The following is a 23,874-nucleotide window of genomic DNA, read 5'->3' on the forward strand; positions in this document are numbered from 1 at the left end:
ACAAATTAAAACAATTTTGAACAAAATGTTTAAAAAAAACTTAAAATTTTGACAGAGAAAACAAACGAAAAAAAAAAACCAAGTTTTTTTTTTTTTTTTTTTTTTTTTTAAATCTAAGGGGAGAAGTTTCAGTTCTTCTGCATCGCTACTTTAAACAATTTTAATTATTTTAAAAATATTACTATTTAAACTTAAATTTTGAATGAAGCGAGTAACCTGGAATTTTCTAAAAAACAACCTGGAAAACCTGGAAAAGTCAGGGAACTTGTTTTAACCAAAAGTGTATGAACCCTGAAGAAATACCTTATTTTTGAAGTTGTATTTTAACTCTTTTGTCTTCAAAATCAGTTTTAAACTTAGTGGTATTTTGTAAAATTATAATTTTCCCATTCACATAGATACAAAAATTCAGATGAGGGAAAATTTAGACAACTTTAAAATTTTGCAAGAATATAGAGCTGTGTTTCTACTATTTGCTTGGAGAAACTCGAAATTGGTTTTTGATTTCCAAACGTAAAATAAAATTCAGAAAAATAGCATTTTCTTTACGTTTTATGGGTCAATCCATAGAGGTTCAATGAATGGGTGCGCTCGACCACTTTTAATCTTTTTCGAAATTTATATCCCTAAAAGCTGCACATGAAAGATGTTTGAAACCACTTTTATTTTTTCTCTCAACTGGACCTTTGATGTTTTAGAGGTCATCAAAGATGATTTTCATAGTCAAAAATTGGACTTCTAGACCTTTGCATTTTGGCCAAAATCTATTTGAATTACATTTACGGTAATTAACTTCACGCTTTGATGTTAAAGTGCATTAGTTGATAGTTTTACATGCTGAGTTACGTGGCTGTAAGTTAATAATTAAAATAACGGCAACAGGTTAAAGTTCAGGATCAAATGTAAAAATTTTACTCATCTCAAAGGGGGATAACTCGCGTTGGGGATGGAAATACAAAATGAAATATGGCAAAAAACTAATCACTGGAACCATGCTAACAAGAATATGTAACTGTTGCTGTGTGTTTGTGTACCCTTTATAGATTACAGCCCTTCAAAAGTCAGAAAAATGATATTTTTAGACCCTTGTAAACCAAAAGGGGATGGAAATAAAAATAAAATTTCTTGACCAATTGAATATTCCATTCAAGTACTATACACCTTATATATATTGTTTTTTGTACTTGGTTTGTAATAAAGATACAGGTCTTTGAAATTGAGCAACTTTGCTAGTCATTTCACACACTAAAACAGAAATAAAAAGTGTGAAAATTTCATTGCACCTTCTTAAATTATATATATTGTGCCCTGTATAATACATTGTACTGAAAAAACATATTGTAATTTTCAAAATAATTATTTTAATTTGGTGACTTAGAAATATTTGAACATGAATGAGTAGTGTATACTGTATGGAATCTGTATGGATTGACCCTTATGTGAAATTACGAGAGTTCAAAGAACTACATAAGCAACTCAATGATGCAAAAGCAAGTATATATAACATTTATTTCAATTTTTAAAAAATGTACATTTCAACAAGTATTTCATAAACATGCTTTTGAGAAAATGAAACACGAAAGAAATGGTTAGTTTTGCTAAACTTACAATAAAAAGAACTAGCTAATGAAATTTTGCCTTAGTTCAAGTTACTCTAGTAACAAAAATACGCTGATTCCAATGATTAAAATTTAGTAGCATCTAAAAGATACTTCAATATGTTACGTAAAAAAAATTGAGTAAATTTAGAGCATTCCTTCATCTTCAAAAAAAACACCTAATATAGAGAAAAAATAAAAATTTCGGAAATTTTTGATTTTTTAAAGTACGATTTCCTCATCAAGAAATTCATAAACAATTACTAAATTCGAACAGATAGTTAGTTATAGCTAGTTTTTCAATCTGAATCATTTTTACTGTTATTTTTTCATTAAAACAGCTAGAAGAGTGATTTGAAATCTGAAGCAAATTGGTAAAATTTCAACATTTGTTAATATCTCAGATTCAAAAAAAGATCCGAATAAATTTTACTTTGCTTTTTCCCAATAGAGATTTGTTTATAGACTGCAGAAATATTTGTTTTTTAAATGTACGTTTATAACTTATGGAGTTATTGAGTCACAAACTGGCAGCAATGAACTCTGAAAATTTAGGCTTAGCGTGAGCATCAACTTCTAATTTTAATAACAAAGCAACAAACAGTTTGTAAACTTCCATACTTTGCATTCCCTCATAGATGTGCATGGTTTACCAAAATAAAAATTTTCATTGAAATCTGACATGTCAGCCACAGCTGATTTGCTCATTTCACATGGAATGACCCATGAGTAAATATGTAAAAATAACAATATGTTTTTGACTCTGAAAGATATAATAATATTTAATCATTCTGAGACTAGAATTTATTTAGGCAAATGTATATGATTTGCATTGAGATGAAAAAATATTCAAAAGATAAAACATACTTTATTTAAAGTTCATTTTAGCTGACTAATTTTCATTATATCAGTGGTTTTTTTTTTCTCTCATTTTTAATCGTAACTAAACTATTTTTTACAATAGTAATTTTTAAAAAATAAGGACTAAAAAGTCTAGTCAACCCATTTTTCAAACCTGCATATATATTTAAGGTGCTTAGTTACCTTAAGATTAATAAAATTATACAGAGAAACTGCAAAACATTTATTAAACAGTATTAAGTGTACCTTCATTTTTTTATTTATCATTAATGTTGATTAAAACATACAATGTTTATTGATATAATACTTTGTTTTTTGCCAGATTGTCAAAGCCCTACATTATCTAAAGGAAAAGCATGGTGTGATTCATAGAGATGTAAAGCCATCCAATATACTTTTAGATGAAAATGGCACAGTCAAACTATGTGATTTTGGAATTAGTGGGAGATTGGTTGATTCAAAAGCCAAAACAAGATCTGCTGGTTGTGCAGCATACATGGCTGTAAGTATTAAATGATTGTTAGTTTTAAAGATTGATCCTAAAATTAAATGTGAATAATTATAATCTTTGCTGATCAAACTTTTAAATTTTACTTTTGTAAATTGATAGCCCTAAATGTATGAGAAATTGCGTAACTTTATTTGGTTATGTTTTTGTTTTTGTAGATTTAATTGTTTTTCAGAGCTTGAAATATCTTATCTGACCTTAAACCTTTAACCTGATTTTAATCTCATGTTGGATTAATTTAATAAATCTTCAGCAGCATTTCTTGTTAATCTATCAGCTGTTTATGAAAGGGAAATCAATTCCAGTTTCTACATCAGAAGCAACGCCTGCTTTTTAAAAGTATTTCTTTGTGATTCTAGAAAATCTTATTTCTAATAAACCCAAATGTTATAGCTGGTTGATTTGGTTTACTATTCATTCCAATGTTTGAATGAAGTAAAATTACAGTAAGGAGGGGGGGGGGGGGCTCAATTAAATCTAGAGCTGCAACCAGAATTCTGTTGTACTAATACACAAATAGAAGCCTTAAAACAGACCAGTTGCTGAAACAAAATTCAGCTAACACCTAATCGGAATGTCATGAATCTCCTAACCACCAAGGTGTTCAAACTTAATGGGCAAAAAACACTCCACAGTCTTGTAAAATGTAACAGTTTCATTTTGATAAATACTACAGGTTAGATCATTACTGACACCCATGATAGCAAGGTGCTGCTTTGAGGGGCAGTGACCAGTGAGATGTCTAATAACCTTTATAATATTATTTCTACTAAGACCTCAGAGCTCCTTGGTTCCTTGAGCTACCAGGGCAACTGCAATTAAGCTCCTTTACCTGACCTTGCTTACCGAAGTTATGTCAGTTATTATACTGTTTTTCCTTTAAAAAATATTAAAAACAGCAGTCCTAATGAGATTCTTCGATATCCCAATTGATAATTCAGGTTCTACAAAAGAAGTATCAAAACAACAATGAAATAGCTTTCCCTTACTAGGAAAGGTTCTGATACTCCTTTTTTTGCTAGGTTCTGATACTCCCTAGCAACAAAAGGAGTATCAGAACCTTTCCTAGCAAGGTATCAGCTATTCCATTACCTTAGGGTTGCCACTGGCGACTAAAAAGGGGACTTTTGCAGGAAAGTCTTTCCATCGGCATCGACCATTTAAAAACAAAAATAATTGGCCTTTGCCTGACTTTGAACAACTGGCATTGGTCAAACCCTACTCTCCACCACCTTAACACCAGATACTGTTGTATAAAATTGATTGTGACCATTCAAGTCAGGCAGCTAGATCATGGGCGGATTTATGGGGGGGGGGGGGCAGAGGGGGCAATGCCCCCCCCCCCCCCCCCAGTTTTGGGAAGAGTATGTAGTAACAACACATCTGCCAAAAATTAAAAAAAAAGTTATTATTTTTTCTTTTTTCAACAGTTCAGAATTGAATGGGTGGATTTATAAGGGAGGCATAGGGGCAGTGCTCCCCCAGTTTTGGGACGGCTTTATGTAGTAACAACATATCTTCCAAAATCTTAAAATAAAAATATTATGAATTTTTCTTTTTTGAATAGTTTAATGAAAAGGATGGCATGAAAACACACAATAATGAAAACGACACACAAAAAAGTAAAGCATGGATTTATGCATCACAGGAAACAGACAAAAACATGGGATTGGGGGCAATAAAAATGTTGCTAAAAAAAAAAATTCCTGCCCCCCCCCCCCCCCCCCCCCAGGAACTCAATCCTAAATCCGCCTATGAGCTAGATCTGCATCTATTAATACAGGTGTTTCTGAACTCATGGCCAAAACTTTAATGGGTTCACATCAAGACAAATAATAAAAAGTAAAAGTTAAAGGTCCAAATTTCTTTCGAAGGAGATAAGCGCCATTAAAGTTGATATCAAAAATTTCACATGATCATTTAAAAAAAACTAAAAATTTGGTCAATTCGTCTGTGGTTTTCATTAAAATACACTACTTATTCAATGCATTCTAAATGCAAGCATAACTCCAAATCGCTAATTTTTGAGATATGACGTTTTTTAAAGGAGTGAGCAATATGTGGTGTTTCTTTAGACCTCATAAGTAAATTTATCTGAATTAATATATATGAAAGGAAAATGAACTCACAAAAAAAAAATATTTTTTTTTAACATCACAATTTCATTACAGGATTGTAATATTTGAACTGATACAGGATTCGTATGCTCCGGGAAAACTTGGGATTGTCAAGGAAAATGACATAGTTAAAAATGTCAGGGAAGGGTCAGGGTATTTTCCAAATATGCCCTCAAACCCCCCCCCCCTAGGGAATTTTGTTCTATGTGATCTAATCTTCATTTTTATCGATGTTTCTTGAAAAAAAATAAAAATTTTGAGGCAAAATTACACTGGCAACAAAAAAAGTGGCAACCCAAAAAAAACTTCTGCAGTCGCCATTTCTGACCCTCAATTGTTCCCACAGAAAAAATTCCTTTGGTGAACAGGAATTATGCACAAACTCAACGGGGAAGAAGACATTTTACTGTTTCCGAAGCACAACCTGAAGATGGGAAGGTTCGATCGGGGAAAATCCTTTTTTTTTTAATCAGAAAGTTATTTCAGCTATGTTTGAAATGTAGTTGCCATATTTGGTCATTCACAAGCAGGGTCAGACTGGGAATAAAATTCGGCTCATACATATTGAGAACACCAGCGCCTCTCCAATTAATATTTAAAAAATCACATTTATGATTAAATTTTCAATTAATATTAAGGAACATAATTGTTAAAATAATTCACAAGTTATTCTTAACTGAATTGTTAATTTTATTGATTGATCAATTATTTATTTAAAATAAATAATCAAATACTAATTTAAATAATTAACTAATATTTATTAAAACCAATCAACTACATTTTATTAAAAAGAAACATGTATACTTCTGAAAAATAACTAATTTGCGCTTTCATTAAATAATCAGATTGATCAGGGATTTGGAAGGGACCAGCAGTATGATCTTAATCATAAGTTAATTTGTTCAGGAATAGAGGGTCCAGGGGTTCCCCCCCCCCCCCCGGAAATTTTTCGAATTTTTAGCTTTAAAAATGCATTTTAGATGAATTTTGGTTATGTTAGGGGCAGAAGTGATTCAGGAGCATTCCACATTCATTTTTCAAACTTGAAATTTTAAAAATGTAATTTTCATTTGATTATATTAGGAAAAGGGGGTCCAAGGGGCTTCCTTCGGAAATTTCCTAAATTGTAGCTTTAAAAACACCATTTTAGAAGATCTTTGTTGATGTTTGTAGAGGAGAAATAAGGGGTCCACTTTTGGAAATGTTTGCAATTTGTAGTCTTAAAACTGCATTTTAGGTGATCTTTCGTAATATTAGGGGCGGTTAGGTTTAAGGGTAGTCCCCCGGCTGTTCCTTAAAACCGAAACTTAAACTCAATTGTTATCTCTAATTATGTTGTGAGGGGCAGTGGGTTCACTGGGCTGTCTCTTAGAATTTTATTAAAAAATTTTATTCTAAAAACGCGGTTTTGGAGGATTTTTAGTTATGTTAAGGGGAGGAGAAATTTGAAGCCCTTTGCAAATTATGCTCTTTGATGATATTATACAGTGTTTCAGGGCAAGGACAGATATAAGGGCAGAGGTGATCACCCTACCCTTGAGGGACACTGCAATGACAAGTTTAACTGAAATTCTAAAACGCAAGTCTAAGCCATCTTTGACTATGTTAAGAACAGGAATGGGGTTCGAATCTCCTTCCTGAAAACTTTTTGGAATTGAAGTTCCAAAAAGGTAGTTTCAGACAATCTTTGGTAATGTTAGAAAGAGGAATTCAGAGGTGTTCCCTCGGGCGTTTTGAAAATTTTAAGTCTTAAAGAAGCGATTGTATAAAAAATGCTGTAAACAAAAAGAAAGAAAGAAGACAACGGTCACTGGCGCCTTTTAGAGTGGCGCACCGGGCATTTATCTAAATGCCCACATGGCCAGTCCAACCCTGTTCACATTATAGAAGTAGACATGATCCTAAAATGCCTAAGTTTCCAAAAACAAAGCAGAATTTGATGTTTTTTTTAATTGAAAACTAATGAAAATAACACAAAATGGTCTACGGAATGTTCTTTATTATTATGTTAAATAATTTTCTTGAGAAATGAAAGTTTTTGTTCTTAAAACTTAATCTTATCCTCATTGCCTTGGACGCAAATGTGGTAAAACTTTTCAACTGAATTGTAGTTTCATGACGATTTATTATTTTTTAATTGTCTTTATGCGACAAATTCAAAATATAATTTCTTATTCTTGTGCGTAGCTGCTATATTTGGTCATTCTCAAGATGGAAGTACACAAGACTTTTTAAGTGCCTAAGTTTCTGAAAACGGCATTGGATGTTAATTGCAATGCAAGCTATTGAAAACAACACAAAATATGCCTTTCTTTTCTAGATAATTTTATATAATTAATTTTCTGGAAAAATGCAAAGCTTAATCTTCAGAACATTTTTTTTTTTGTTCTAATTGATTTAGACGCTTATGTGCTAAATACTGACTATTTTGTTTTAATTGGAGTTATTTAAGGACTATTAATTATTTATAACTATTTTTATGCTACAAATTCAAAAATCTACTTATCTTAAATTTTTCACTTAATCGCCATATTTGGTCATTTGCACGATGGAAGTAGACGTAAACTTCCAAAGACAGAATTGGATGTTTATATCAATGTAAACTATTGAAAATAACATAAAATGTGCAAAAAGTTATGAATTTTTGAAAATTAACTTACTTTTGGGGAATGAAAAATTGAAATTTTAATGCAAGCATTCTTTAACATTAGAAAGGGAAAAAAAATGATTATTGACATTGGCCTATGAACGGCAGATGTTGATTTTTGTTATTATGCATTATATGATATGCCGATCATTGCAACAAGTCAAATATATTTATATTGAAATTTAGCTTTGTATTTTGTTCGATATGTTTTGTGTTGTATACTAATAAGAAAAAAAAAGAAATATTGTAAACCAAAAGTGGATGCTAAAAGATTGCTGCGCGACTACAGCAAAACGCTATAATATTACGCATGACACTTGACATCAAAAAAATGCTAAAATAAGTTAAAAGTACTCTGTTTTCAACAAGTAGGAAACAAATTAAAACGATTTTGAACAAAATGTTTAAAAAAAAATTAAATTTTGAGGAAAGGAAAAAAAATCTAAGGGTTTTTTTTCTGAAGGGAGAAGTTTCAGTTCTTCCGCATTGCCTTTTTAAAACATTTTAATTATTTTGAGAACATTGCTATTTAAACTTAAATTTTGATTGAAGCGAGTAACCTGGAATTTTCTTAAAAAAAACAACCTGAAAAAGTCAGGGAATTTTTTTTAACCAAAAGTGTATGAACCCTGTGATAGATTATAAATGTACTAGCTCTGTGCATTGTTTCATTAAGATCTTTAACTTCCTAATTTTTCAAAATTATCTCATCTAAGTGTGTAAATAACTGCCATACGACCATTTGTATATCATAGTATTTTATTTATGTTATTTTATTTTTATTTCATTTATTTACAGCCAGAAAGAATAGATCCTCCTGATCCTGAACGTCCCGATTATGATATTAGAGCTGATGTGTGGAGTTTAGGGATATCTCTTGTAAGTAATTTCACACGTTGAATTAAAAGATTGTAATACAGTCGATGCTTGATATAACGACCATCTCCGTTCCACAGAAAAAGGTCTTTCTAATGAGTGGTGGCTGTAAGAGGTAGAATTGAAAGTAATTAATCTACACATGCATGTTTCATTGTGCGAATAAAATTAGTACTTTTTCAAATATTCATGTTTAAATGCTCAATTTTTTTTTTTTTTTTTTATCATAGGAATTTTTAGAAAACTTATGGTTGCAAAATATTATAACAAAGTATTTAGATTTTAAAGTAGAAAAATATAGGAAAAAATTTATTACATACTTACAAATCATTTATTTTTGGAAGGTAGAATCAGAAATAGTTAATTTTTGTGAAACGTAATTTTCTATTTTAGGATTGGGTGATAAATAGTGTTTGAATTTGTATTTTCTTGCCTTTCAAAGAAACATTTTTCATACTAAGAAGTTTCGTCTTAATATCTCTTTCTTTATCATCTGATCATAATACAGAAATTCCCCCCCCCCCCTCCAAAAAAGGGGCACCCCCCCCTCTTCTTAAGATTTTAAAGGCCCCTTCCCAAAAGCAAGTGCCCCCCCCCCAATGAGAAAAATACCCGTCAAAACACCCTCACCCCCCTAAAAATTTCAATGACGCAATCTGCGCCACAACCCCCTTCCCTAGGTGAGCACCCCTGCATGATACATCAATTTGTTTTTGTGCACAATACCCAGAGATAGTACATCTTCTGACAGATGTTTGACACATTCCAAATCTTAACCGATTTTTGCATAATTGTCAAAGTTCAATGCTTCATCCAATTTCATTTTCTTAGAAATTTTTTACGGCATTTCATTTTCTTCATAGAAATTTTCATCTTGAATTGCCTGACCAATCACTTCAGCTGTAGATTCCGTTACCTTTTGCTTTTTAAAACCAGCATGATAAAAGCAATTCTTGATGTTTTTCTGAGATTTTATTCCATTCTGCTTTAGAGAGATGGAAAACTGTAAGGATTCCCACTTTGTAATCTTCACATTTGTCTAGAGCAGAAACAAACTCTTAAAAACCACGTGATTCAAACACCAAACTCCCAAAACATCTGTCAAATCCTTTTCCACAGGAATTTGGAAATTTCACGCTTCTCCTCTCTTTTTTTTTTTTTTTTTTTTTGTGCTTTTGAGAGGGGTAATTATCCCCCCCCCCCACTTTAAAGTTAGACTGAACACTGAAAATTCCATGCAGCTTGTCCGTAAACAATAATCAAGGTCATTTCAACAGGGTTCGTACTGGTCATGGAAATCCTGGAAAGTCATGGAAAAAAAATAAGCAAATTTCAGACCTGGAAAAGTCATGGAAATTTGAAATTTTCATACAAAGTCATGGAAATTTATTTTAGGTCATGGAAAAATGTCCTGGGCAAAGTTAAAAAAACAATAACTAAAAGAGCATTTGAAATCTTGAGTGATTCAACAGTATTGCACATAGAAATTGTTAAAACTGGAAAATTGAACTATCCTGAAAACAAATCTGAATTTTAAAATCTCATTGCATCCACTTCTGTGGTAGCCGCTCGTTTTTTTTTTTTTTTTTTTTTTTTTTTTTTTTTTTTTTTTTTTTTTTTTTTTTTTTGCAGTGTTATTTTAGTGCTTCGACATCACTCATTTTGAATTTACTATTATTTTTAGCACTTTTTATATTCTGTAGTAGTGAACTTGCACGTTCTTGATTTCGCCCACCCAAAAAAACGCAATTCCATTGCATCCGAGTTAGTTTCCATCACTCATAAAAACGTGATTATTAAATTTATCAAAGTTTATCTTTATTTGTTGAAGGTTTTAGAAGATGAATATCTGTAGTCAGACAATAGCATACTGAAATAGGGGAATTCTAATACTCTGCCCAGCATTCGGCCCGCAAAACTGATTCATGCAATTCAAAGCTACTTTCAATGTCAGGAATCAAACACTATTTTCTAGAATTTCTGAACCTATTAATTTAAACTAATATATGCATTTGAAAGTGTGCAAATAAGTAAACAAGTACATTTGGATCAGAAGATTTATTCACTACTTACTGATTTTTTTTTTTTTTTAAATATCTGGTGTAGAAACTAGAAACATGAAATAACTAAAGAACGTGGCTTTACTTTAAAGAATCAAAATACTGTCAAATTATCTGGATGATAAATGCACTGTTGACATTAAAAGGCAACTTTTGAAGCAAATTTATTGAAACTTAGTAATGACTCATTCAATCTTTGACGCATTCATTATTATCCTGCCTGTTTATATAAAAAAAAGGAGGGGGGTGGGGCTTTAAGCATCATTATATTCCATTCACTGCATTTTTATTTTATTTAAACTTGTATGAAGATGAATAAGAATAGTTTACATGCAATATATCAGACAGTACGGTTATCACATCCAAAAATATTGCACGTAGGTTGGTATATTACATGTAGCACCGACTTGGGCTGTAACTTATTTCTAGGAATAGTTAAGTTTTTTAGGTGTACGCTGATATTTTTTCAATTACAAGTAGGTGATTTGATGAGGTAGTGGTATTCAAGAGTAGAAGTTCTGCTAGTGCTCAATTCCAAAAATTGGCAAGTTTGATATTAAATAGTATAATAATATCAAACTTGTCTTCATGTAACAAGGTCATGAAAATTTTTATGAAGTCATGAAAAAGTCTTGGAAAAGTCATGGAATTTTTTCATCCAAATAGCAGGGTTGGCAAGGTTTTGGACACTACGGTAAAAACCCTGGTTTTTACCGTCCTGTCCAAAAGTGTCCAAAACTATATTTTTAGAAAAATTGTATTCTGTTAGAAAACATCAAAAACAGAATGAAATGTATCAAAGTAATGTTTTAGATAGAAAATTTATTCAATGAGAACATTCAACTTATTTATGCAGCTGGTTTAAAACTAGTTATATAGAAGTTGAATTCTTGATTAAAATTTCAATTTGTATGCATGATTTTATTTAGCTTTTTCATATTAGTAACCGAATTTCCCTATGTTTATGCAGGTGGGCAAATAAAAGCAAGGTTTTTATCATCCTGTTCAAAACCATTGTGTCCAAAACTACTTTTTGAGATTTTGTGAGAAAATATCAAAAACAGAACAAAATGTATCAAAATTATATTTTTGACCATTTAATATATTTATTCAACATTCAAGTATATATATATATATATATATGTGTGTGTGTGTGTGTGTGTGTGTGTGTGTGTGTGTGTGTGTGTGTGTGTGTGTGTAACTTATTTATGTAGCTGATTGTAATCTAGTTACATAGAAATTAAATTCTACATTAAAAATTTCAATTAGCATGCATTGTTTGTTTTTTTTCCCCACAAACCAAATTTTTCAACATTTATGCATGTATGCAAAAGAAAGTGTTCAAAATATGGTGCTATAACTGACTTAAATGCAATAAATTACAATTTTTTTTATAGTTACAGAATGTATTATATTAAAAATATGAACAAAAAAAGAATAGCACTAGCTTTATAACATAAGTGTTTCATCATCAATTTCTTGTTCTTTCATCTATGATTTAAAAAATAATTTTCGTTAAACCATCATGTAAAACTTATTTGAAAAAACCATTTAATTTTTTTTTTCTTTGGCTCCTAAATATTGCACATTTTGTAATATTCCTTTGAGTTATAGATGGAACTGAAATTAGTTGTCTTGGTTGTGTTGTGATTTTCCTTTCATAACTCTACCAACTGTTACATAAGAAAGTTTTTATGTAATAGTTATTGGCAATTTTTTTAAGTAAAATATTTTTAATTAACATTTTGGAGAAAAATATTACCAAATATTCATTAATTAAACCTCATTATTATTTATAATTATGCATTACGAATATTGCAGTAAATACGAATTGATTAGATAACACCTCTTTAGCTTTAGCATAGTTTTGGACAGTTTAAGACAGTTTCGGACACTTTTGGACAGTTTTAGACAGTTTTGGACAGTAAAAACCATCTGTCCTGTCCTAAACCAGTTTTGGACAGTCCAAAACCCAACCCTGCCAAATAGAGTATGAACCCTGTTTCAAGTTAAAAATTTGTTTTATTGGAAAAAAATACTGGAAAAAGTGTCTACTGAACTCGGTCACTGCATTGCATTAGACAATATAGAACGGTCGTTATACTGAAAGCAAATTAACATAGAGCTCATAGGGACAAAGTTGGGGCTTTTGCCACAGGTCGTTATAATGGAATGGTCTTTATAATGTATTTGCTATAATGAGCGTCGAGAGTACAGTGAAATCCCATTACAATGAATACCGATACAATAAAATAAATTTTCAGCCTCAATGTAGTTGCTGTTACATTGCTTGATTTCCGTTGCAAAGAAATTCCCGTTACAGCGAACAAAATTTGTACTCCCTTAAAGTTTGTTGCAACTGGGATTTCACTGTATTAAACTGTTGCAGGGTTTATGCGTACCTGGAATCGTCGAAGAAAATTACAAAATTGGAAAAGTCGTAGAATTTTCCAGTTTTGCTCCCCAAAAAAAAAAATTTCCCAGGGAATTTTGTACCATGAGATCTAATCTTTAGTTTTGTTGATGTTTCCAGTTAAAAAAATTGTAACAATTTTGAGGCAAAATGACGCTGCAAATAAAAAGTGAAGACTCAAAAAAAAAAAAACTTCCACAGTCTCAATTTTTGCCCCTCAATTGTTCCCAAGCAAAAAATCCCTCAGATGAACAGGAATTATGCACAAATTCAGTAGGGGAGACGACTTTACTGCTTCGGAAGCATAAGTCCGAGGATCAAGGAAAATGGTTTTTTGATCTGAATGTCGTTTCAGCTACGTGTTAAATGTAGGTCGCCATTTTCGGTCATTCACAAGATGGAAGTAGACACTATGCTTTAATACCTAAGTTTCCAAAAATAAAGCAGAATTCGATGTTTTCTTTAACTGCAAACAAAGGAAAATGTAGCAAAATGTGCTGTGAGTTGTTTTATTTTAAATATGTAATTTTGTTGAAAAATGAAAAATTTTGTTCTTAAAACTTAATCTTATCCTCATTGCTTTGGACCCAAATGTGCTAAAACTTTTCAACTGAATTGTAGTGTCATGAAGATTTATTATTTTTAAATTGTTTTCATGCTTCAAATTCAAAAAATTATTTTTTAACTTTTGGTGTAGCCACCATATTTGGCCATTCCCAAGATGGCAGTACACAAGACCTTTTAAGTGCCTTTTTTAAGTTTCCGAAAACGGCATTGGGTGTTTATTGCAGTGCAAACTATTGATAACAACACAAAATGTACCCTTGTTTTCGGATAATTCGTAATTATTTTCTGGAAAAGTGCGAAATTTTTTCTTCAGAACATTTTTTTAGACACTTATGTGCTAAAAACTGACTATTTTGTCCTGATTGTAGTTTATTAAGGATTATTAATTATTTATAACTACTTTTATGCTGCAAAAATCTTCTAGTTATCTTAAATTTTTCACTTAGTAGCCATATTTGGTCGTTTGCGAGATGGAAGTAAACGTAAATTTACAAAAACAGAATTGGTTGTTTGTCTCAATGTAAACTATTAAAAGTAAATGTGCAATTAATTATAAATTTTTAAATTCATTATTTTCTGTAAAAGAAAATTTTTAGTTTTAATGTAAGCATCCTTTAATATGCAAAGGAAAAAATAAGTATTGGCATTGGCCTATGATCGGCGGATGTTGATTTTTGTTTTTATATGGTTGCCAATTGATGCAACAAGTTTAACAATTTATACTGAAAAATAGCTTTGTATTTTACTCTCTACATTTTGTCTTATATACTTAGAGGAAAAAAAAAAATTGTAAACCAAATGCGGATGCTAAATGATTGCTGCACGATTGTGAAAAAACGCTAATATGATTGACACATGGCATCAAAGAAATGCTAAAACAAATTAAAAGTACTTTGTTTTCAACAAGTAGTAAACAAATGAAAACAATTTAAAATAAAATGTTTGTTTTTTTTTAACTTAAATTTTGAGAGAGAAAAAGAAATAAAAAGATTTTTTTTTTTTTCTTTAAATCTGAAATGGGAAAATTTTCAGTTCTTACGCATTGCTACTTTAAACAATTTTGAATTAAGCGAGTAACATGGATTTTTTTTAAAAACAACCTTGAAAAACCTGGAAAAGTCGGGGAATTTTTTTTAACCACAAGTGTAGGAACCCTGCTGTTGGTAACCGGGATATAAAATTTGTCCGTATCATTTGGGTGGGCCGAAAAATCCTTTCTTTCTCTCAAATTTTTATAATGGGTAGTGCAGAAAAGGTGTCATTAGTCAAGCAAAGTGCACAAAAAAGAATTTTTCATTGGACGATTTCTTGATATCCTGCAACTAGTTGCAGCTTCAACCAAATGTTTCTTTATGTTTTTAGCAAAATTAGTTTTAAAAAAAATATCTATTTTCAACGATGGGGAGTGCAGAAAAGGTACCATTGGTGGCAGTTAATCCCCATAAACATTTTGAGGCAAATGGTATGATTCCTTCCTTTTCCACAAATGTGTAGAAGTTTTGGCAATTTCCTGTTTTCCATTTTGCTCCACCAATGGCACTTTTTCCACACTACCGATCGTGGAAATTAGAAAAAAAGGTTTTTTCCAACCACCCTACTATACCAGATTTCTGGCCGTATCAACCTACTTGTAATTAAAAATTTGATTATTTTATCCTTCTTTATTCACTTTAAAAGATTAACATCCTTAATTTCGGTTTTGCATTAAGTAATCGATTTTTAAACTTAATCCTTTGAAATTTCATTTTTCCTTGATTACCTGTAGTTGCCAAGTGTGCAAAAATATTACTAACATAGCCTCTGCATGCTATAAAATATATGGACTGCAATTAATGTATTAAAATATTTTTTTAATTCTAATCTATTGTATTCATTGTTTTTTATGTTATTTTTTGTTTATTTATTTCATTTCGTTTGTAATAGCCTGAATTGTCTTTATTTCTTTGCAGGTGGAACTTGCTACTGGTAAATTTCCTTATCAGGATTGTAAAACAGATTTTGAAGTTTTGAGCAAAGTTTTGCAGGAAGACCCTCCAAGGTTGCCTTCAAATTCAGCGTTTTCCCTTGATTTCTGCTCATTTGTTCAAGTATGGTAAGTGAAACTTTCGTGCTGTTTCTTTCAGCATTTCTAGAAAAAAATTTTTACTTATGAAGGCTTATGGTTTTAATTTTGTATAGTTTGACAAAAGATTACAGAAAGAGGCCCAAGTACAGAGAATTACTTGTAAGTATATTACTTACTACATTCCAGTATACATAATTGTTAACTGGACATAATATTTAATACCTTTTCTTTTTATATGTACTAATAAATGACAATGCAAGTGTTTGTGTAGTGCGTTTGAGAAATTTAAGTGAAGACTGTGGTAGGGTTTTTAGCAGATTTTCTCTATATCTATTTTAAAAAGTAACTTCAAAGAAATTCTGAAAAGATGTGCGTGGCGAGCCCATATCCTGGAGACCCAACAGTACCTTTAGCCTTGAAATTGATACAAAATTACTAGGAGCCCCAGAAGTTCGCACCTATAAGCATTTTTTAAATTTGGAATTTTTTTAGCTAAAATTTAACATAAATCACCTGCTAAAGGAATGTAAAATTTTCCCACACCTCTTAACATTCATGTCATTCTAAAGAGCTTTTTTTTTCTGCATCAGATCAAGCTTATTAAAAATTTTTCAATTAATTAGAACAGCAGATACAAAGGTTTCTATTTTAACAAAAGTCCTTGGCGAAACTCAATTTGTCCGAAGCTAAAGAGCAAAATTTTGCTGAGTTTGAAAACTTTTCAAAGTAACAAAATGGTGTTTTGCTATACTTAGGAATCTTTTAGCACTTACAGCTGTAAAATTTCATGTGAGTTAGTTTGGACCAAAGGCGCCCATATGGGGGGGGGCAAGAGGGGGCTCAAGTCCCCCCTCCCCCTTTGAAATTAGAACTTCCTTGCTTTTAGTACTTTTTTCTTTGCAAAAATGTAAAAACATTTCTTCTCCAGCAATTCATGAATAAGTTATTAAAAGTGTCAAATTTTAATAACTCTAAATCTGTACTGAAACGAGTTTTTATGGGGAAAATATCTGAGCCCCCCCCCCCCCCCTCTTAAATTTTGCATATGGGCGCCCTTGGTTTGGACCCTGGCAAATGGGTAATCTTTGAAACGTTTTCCTTTCCAAATTCTTATGCAGCTGTTCTCATCTGAAATGGTTTTTGAATTTGCTGCTGCAATTCCTGTGGCCATTTGTTTTAAGTGGTCTCAGAAAATGTATTTTAATAATACAACAGCAGCTCTCATTGTCATGAAAATTAGAAAAGAAAACAAGTGGGTATGATAGAAGTTTGAATCAATTTAACTGGAACTTTTTTTTTCTGCAAAAATATGGTTTGGGATATATATGAAAAGTTTTGGATATTTTAAGACAAATTTTAAAATCATGAGCTTTAGAAGAATTTTTAAAAAGTTAGGAATTTTTAGGAATATTAAGACGACTCCTACCCCTTGTAAAGTAACATTATCATTAATTTTTCAATGGCAATAAAAAATTTATTTTGTTTTTTTACTTCAGCAACATGTCATTCTTCGTAAAAGGCAATATGTTCCAATCTCATCTTTTGCACAGTTCCTACTAATTTTAACTCTAATATCTCCTTCAATTTTGGTGCCAAATGTTTTTAATTTTTTATGTGAGTTATTCCATGTCAAATGACCTAGTGGTCCCCACTCGACCATCTCGGATTTGGATGAAATTTTATAGAGGTGTAGAGGTGCCTTTGAAATTAAGGTATGCAAATTTTCAGTTTCCTAGATCCAAATCCTGAGGATCTAGGATCTCCGAAAAATGTGATCCAAAACGGCGGAGCAGCTTTTTGTGTCGGATTGCCAGCTTTAGCCAAAGTTTGCAGAAAAATATATCACCCTGGAAGTCTGAAAATTTAGGAGCTTAAAATACAATTGGCTGTTAATTCACTCATTTATTTTTGTGAATTTGAGTTTGTTAGATTTTTTATAGTACGCATGTAAACTTGCTAAAAAGCGCGGTGGGAAAATTTTTTCCTGAATTTTAGGTTGTCATAAAATCTGAACAAAAATAATCCAAAGGCTCATACTTTGTATTGCTTTTAAAGGGTTATATTTGCAGAACTGAAATATTTATTTTCTAAAAGATTTTGTCATCCAAATTGGCTATCAAAACCTTTCAAGTGAAAAATAGTCAAAAGTGCTGTAGTTCATGTTTGTCACCTCGCATGCTCTTCTCATTTATACCATTAGAAAGAACACGTTTTTTCCTATCAAAATAAATTTTTTTCTCAATGCTGATCTTTCGAAAAAGGAAAAAAAAAAGCTTGAAATTCTGTCTGTCGTAACAAATTGCAACCTTTAAGGTCAGGTTGTGGAAAATCTTATCACACTGGAAGTTTGAAATTTTAAGAACTTAACCCATTAAGCGCCAAGTCTCCCATTTTGGGAACCTTCAACTAAGATTTTTTTCTTCATCAAGTAATTAAGATATCATTTTGAAATTTTTTTAAATGAATGATAGAAAACCAAACTTTACTGGTAATTTTTTCAAAAAGGTTTGGAATGTAAATTCTTTTTTGAAAAAATTTTTAATTTTGCGAAAATTTCTTGTTTTTGCATTACACGGGGAAAAAATTCCCTAAAAATAATAAATGCAAATGCAGGAAATTAGGAACATGGAATATGAAGCTCAATAGACCTTTTTTCAAATCACAACAAACAGGGGTCAAGAAAAATAATTTAAAGGAGTTTTAGAGGACTTTATTTACTGAAGTCCCAAAATGGGAGACTTGGCGTGTTCGGATTAGCAGAGCAAGTCATGCCCAGTAGAAATCGTCTTCACCCATTTTGCATGAATGAACTCTCCCCTTTTTTCCCACAGCCCCCTTTGTAGTTTCTCATTGTAAACACTCTTTTGTTGTTCAAGGTCAAGAGCAGGTGCTTTTATCAAAACAAGTAACATTCCATTTGTTTAATTCCTTTAGAAGAAAGTTCTCGAAAAACAGGGGTGCCAATCCTCCCTAAGCAGGATGACGCATCTCTTTGAATTTCTGCAGATCACGAAAGAGATTTCCGTAAAAGGAGTTCAAATTCCCTTTAAAACTATTCCTCCCCCCTCTATAAAAATATTTTGTATCTCAGTCAGCTCCATGCTCCCCTCCCCCTTGAGGGCCCCTTCAATTAGGGAAGTTGAATTTCAATAGAGAAATTTCTTCACCTTTTTTTTTTTCTTTTTTTTTGAAATCAAAAATGTAGTAAGAACTTTTGACTTTGCTACGAGCTTCAAACACTATTAAAATAATATATTTTAGTTCAAAACAAGAAGATGAGTGCAGTATCACTTGTTTGTGAATCGCCAAATTCTTTTCAGATAGTTGAGAGAAAAAAAAACTGTAATAGAAATCGTTTAGATCACAGACAATGCTATAACTGTCTCACTCTACATTTTTACCATTTATCGTAATTTGTTTGATGAAATCGGAGAAACTATGACCGTTGATAATTCCTCAATGCGAAGCATGCTAGATATTTATCTCTAAAAACATTATGATGATGAATAAATCATGTCATCAAACATGTTGTGAAGCAACCGAAATGTTGACTGCAAAAAAAACCCTTGCTTATAATAACACAATTACACCATCAAGGAGCCCAAAAATATCTTAGTTCCATTTTATAAGATACATTTTATATAGTGCTTCATGTCATTGTCATTTACCATTGCTCGATCCCCCTACATGGTTAATAGAAAAAAGCTACCTCTTTTTTTGTGTATGAAAATCCTAAGGCTTTTTGCTAAAAGGTAGTAAAATGTGTGGGAAAAGTTCCGTTTTGTACAAAAATGTATAAGAAAAAGGAATGCAACAAGAATGGAAACCAGACACAGAGTGATGTACGGGCAGAGGGAGGGGGGGAGACGTTCTTAAGGGCCCCAACGGCTCAAGAAATTGAAAATAACTAGCATACTATTGCTTATTAATAATGAAAATATACACTGCTAGTCTCTGGGGCTGGCCTCCACAGCTTTTGTTGCAAGGGGGCCCAAAATGTATAGCTTTGGGTGTCATGAAAACTTAAAAGTTCTGCATTTTAAAGCTTGAATATGTTAAATATGTACATAAAATACCAATACCTAGCCATATTAATTACATAAAAACGATTTTAGGGCTTTCTATTTGGATTTAGACAGAAATTATTCAAGTATCAACATAGTGGCAGGGATATGTATGTTGTCCCCATTAAACGCCAAGTCTCCCATTTTGGGACCATACCATATCTCCTAACCTAATAAATATTTTTGCGAAATTTCAGCTACATATGATTAGAGATGTGTATTGAATATCAAAACACATGAAAACTTAAGTATTTTCAGTGTGGTTCATATAGCGGCGCTTAATGGGTTAAAGTACTTTTGATTGTCAATATGTTCTAGTATTTTTGTGAGTTTGAGTTCATTAACATTTGTGTAGCACGCATGCAAAATCTTGACGAAACACAGTGAGGAAACTTTTCCTGGATTTTAAAATGTCATTAACTCTGAACAAAAATAACTCAAAAGCTCATACTTAGTAATATTATAAATATACATTGTTTTGATGAGTAAAGGTGTCAGAGCGTAAATATAAATTTTTTTAAAGATATTGCAATCCAAAGTGACTGTCGAAATTGTTCATATGAAACATAGCCCATTTTCAATTCGCTATAGCTCAAGTTAGTCACCTTGCATCTTTTCATTTATATCATTAAAAAGAACATATTTTTTTCCTATCAAAATAAATTTTCTTTCTGGTAGTGTTTTCTCAGATAAGCTTGAAAAACTGAACTTATTAAACTTACCAGAAAATCTCGTTCTACAATGAAGAAAGAATGGTGATTGCCATGGAAACCGACTTTTGTGAATTTGCAACTTTTAGTAGACAGAAATTGTTTTTTATTTTTTTAAAACTCATTTTGCAAATGAAATATTTTAGAAACCGAAAAACATCTTGTTCTGTCTGATGTAACAGTCTGTTTCTAGAACAGGATGGTTTTTTTTCTATCATATTTAATTTGAAAAATATTTCTTTTAAAGAGAAAAAAAAAACTTTCTGACTAATTACAGTTGTAAAATCACTTATACACCAGTTTCGATGGCAATCACCATTCTTCATTCATTGTAGAACAAGATTTTCTTGTAAACGACAAATAGTATTTCAAGTTCATTTTTTCATGCTTACCTGAAAGAACACCATCGGAAAGAAAATTTATTTTTATAGGAAAAAATATGCTCCTTCTAATTGTATAAACGAAAAGAAGATACAAGGTGGCAAACTTGAGCTACAGAGCTTTGAAAATAGGCTATTTTTCTTTGAACGGTTTTGATAGCCACTTAAGATGACAATATCTCTTAAAAAATAGATATTTAAGCTCTGCAAATGTAACCCATTAAAAACAAGTGTTTTTACAGTGTAATCCTTAAGTAGGAGCCTTTGAATTATTTTTGTTCAGATTCTATGACAACCTAAAATCCAGGAAAAAATTTCCCCAACGCGCTTTTCCACGAGTTTACAGGCGTGCTGTAAGAATTTTAATGAGCTCAAATTCACAAGAATACATGAGTGTATTAACAGCCAATTGTGTTTTATGCTCCGAAAATTTCAGGCTGAAAATTTTTCTGCAAACTTTGGCTAAAAAGCAGGGTTGGCCAGATTGGATCCAATGGGTTTTCTTTTTGAAAACCCATCTAAGAAAACCCATTATTTAGCCCACTTTTGGGTTTTTTAAAATTTTCTGAGATGTTTTTAAAAAAATTAATTAATTTAAATACTTTCACAATTTAAACTTTTTATTTGTCCTTCGCCACAGACAATTAACATAAAAAATGAATTTTGAACTTTAATAGTATTTCTTAACTCTTAACGGCATTAAAAAAAATACTTCAAAGATTTTAAATAAATACATTTAACTTTTTTCTTTAACTGGTCAATAAATAACTCAAATTATCTTGACTAAGTCCTGTCACGTCTGATTTTCTCAATATTTGTAGATTGTACAGAGGAAACTACTCTAGCTAAAAGGCTTTCATACGAATTATTTTCTGCAAACCAACACGTCACAAATCTCGAATAAACAAGATATTTTTTTAGAAATTAACAGGTTTTACAAAGGGTCGGACAGAAAACAGAATAGGATGTACAATATTTTCATTAACTTACGAAAAAGATTAATATTTCTTACTCTGTACACAGAAATAGAAAAACAGGCAACATAAAATTCAAAGAATTCTCTTGATTAAGCTGGAATTCAGTAAGAAGGGATTTAAACTACTTGAGGTTCTACAGTAATTTTGCATAACAAAATGAAATACAATAAAGTAAAATGCAAAAAAAAAAAAATGCAGTAATTAAAAACGAACAAAAGATTTTATCACTCGAGAAGTAACTTTGCCTTAACTGTTGGTAATCATGGAAACTACAAAATCTGAAACTTCACCATTCTTGGATTTCATCATCTTTTATACTTTTCTTCAGAAAACGCTGAATTTTCCAGGTTTTTTTACCCCAAGACAATTTTTGTGCTTTGTACATATACTTACACTACAATATGCTACAAGTACCCCACATTTTCCCTAAAAAAGACAAAAAAAAAAAAAAAAACCCCACATTCTTTTTTAAAAAAACCCAGCTTTAGTTGGGTTTTTTTTTTTTTTTTTGGTTTTATTTAAAACAAAAAACCTGGATCCATGGGCTTTTTAAAAAACCCGGGTTTTTGCCAACCCTGCTAAAAAAAAGCAATTTGTCACAAAAAGCTTATCCGCCATTTTGGGTCATTTCTTTAGGAGGTTCTAGGTCCTCAGGATTTGGATCTCGAAAGCTGAAAATTTACATAGGTTAGTTTCGACCTCTATAAAATGTCATCTGATTGGGAGATGGTCGAGTGAGGACGATTTGAAAAATGTCAGTTGGCGTGGATTGACTCATGTTACTATTATTTTTCAGTGGAGGTTATTTCACTAAATATAATTATGAGGATTGAGGAATCATATAAAAAAGTTTGATTCACTCTTTTTTTATTTATTTTTTTATTTTATTTATTTATTTTAGTTTAGTTTATTTTATTTATTTTTATTATTTTTTTTTTTCCTTCAAACTTTTGAATATCTTCCAACTCTCCATCTTGTTTTCACCATTTTTGCAATCGGATGTATGCATCTGGAACTAATGGTTATGAAAATGAAAGTCTTGCAGGTTAAGCAGGTCTTTACATTGCAATTGGATGTATGCATCTAGGACTAACTATAACAAAAAAAAAGATCTTGCAGGTTAAACAGGGCTTATATATGGGACTAACATGCTTTATACGTTTTCATTTGGTACATATTTTTACGGAGTGGTTTTAAATTTCGTATTTTGTGCTTTTGCAGGAACATAACTTCGTGAAAAGGTATGAAAAGGCGAATGTTGATGTTGCTGCATGGTTTGCAACTGTTATGCAAAAAGGAACTCCTCGAACATTTAGGTTCAGGTACAAATGATGGAATCCTTTGTTTCACTGGTTGAAACATCTGAGATTCATAAATATTTTATTAGCTCCACTTAATTGCCAAATTTCATCACTCAAGTCATCTAGAATTGAGTTCTTCCTAAGGCAAGGTTGTTTGGAGACGTTGTTGATCCGATCAGTTTTAGACCACAGAATATATGCTGGAAACACTGTAAATGGCAGACCATATTTGTGTCAAAACTGAAAATATTCTTGAATTGTCAGGCAGCTCTATGTAAACTAATCCTGTATTTATGGTTTCCTCTCTTGTTTGAATTTTAGATCAGTCCTCTGCTCTAAAAGGAAGAGCATTATGGATACAGTTATGAATGCTGTAGCCTAATACTAATTTATATTGAAAAGTGCCAGTTTCAGTGTCATATCAGCAGTTATGTGATATGTGGCCTGTCTAAGTCGGCAAGTGCATCATTGCCTTGTATGAAGAATGACAAAAGTGATTATGGCTTAATGTGAAATATTGTGTACATATCTTTTTAAAGACATTTTTGTACATATTTCTGCAAATTCAGAATTTTTTAAACTGTGAAACTGCTAATCACTTGTTAAAGTTGTTAATTTTATGTGTTGTTTTAATTTAAATAACATTGTTTTATTTACTAATTTAAAAAAAAAATCAAGCCAGTGTTGTTGAAATGAACAGCAGATTGTTAGCTGTCTGCATGTTTGCATT

The 23,874-nt window shown here is 31.3% G+C and overlaps 1 protein-coding gene across 1 annotated transcript in view; it reads left to right on the plus strand.

Annotated features, from left to right (window-relative positions):
- The window catches only part of LOC129234607 (dual specificity mitogen-activated protein kinase kinase 7-like), a 55,395-nt gene extending 31,955 nt beyond the window's left edge, over positions 1-23,440 (plus strand). The window contains exons 6-10 of the mRNA XM_054868636.1: positions 2,782-2,961; positions 8,530-8,610; positions 15,597-15,739; positions 15,826-15,871; positions 23,065-23,440. Coding sequence (XP_054724611.1) covers positions 2,782-2,961; positions 8,530-8,610; positions 15,597-15,739; positions 15,826-15,871; positions 23,065-23,175 — 561 coding nt within the window. The 3' untranslated portion in view covers positions 23,176-23,440. The remainder of the gene's footprint in view (positions 1-2,781; positions 2,962-8,529; positions 8,611-15,596; positions 15,740-15,825; positions 15,872-23,064) is intronic.
- Positions 23,441-23,874: the final 434 nt, after the last annotated feature.

The sequence above is a fragment of the Uloborus diversus genome, chromosome 1 (genome assembly GCF_026930045.1).
Source record: "Uloborus diversus isolate 005 chromosome 1, Udiv.v.3.1, whole genome shotgun sequence".
Lineage (NCBI taxonomy): Eukaryota > Metazoa > Arthropoda > Arachnida > Araneae > Uloboridae > Uloborus > Uloborus diversus.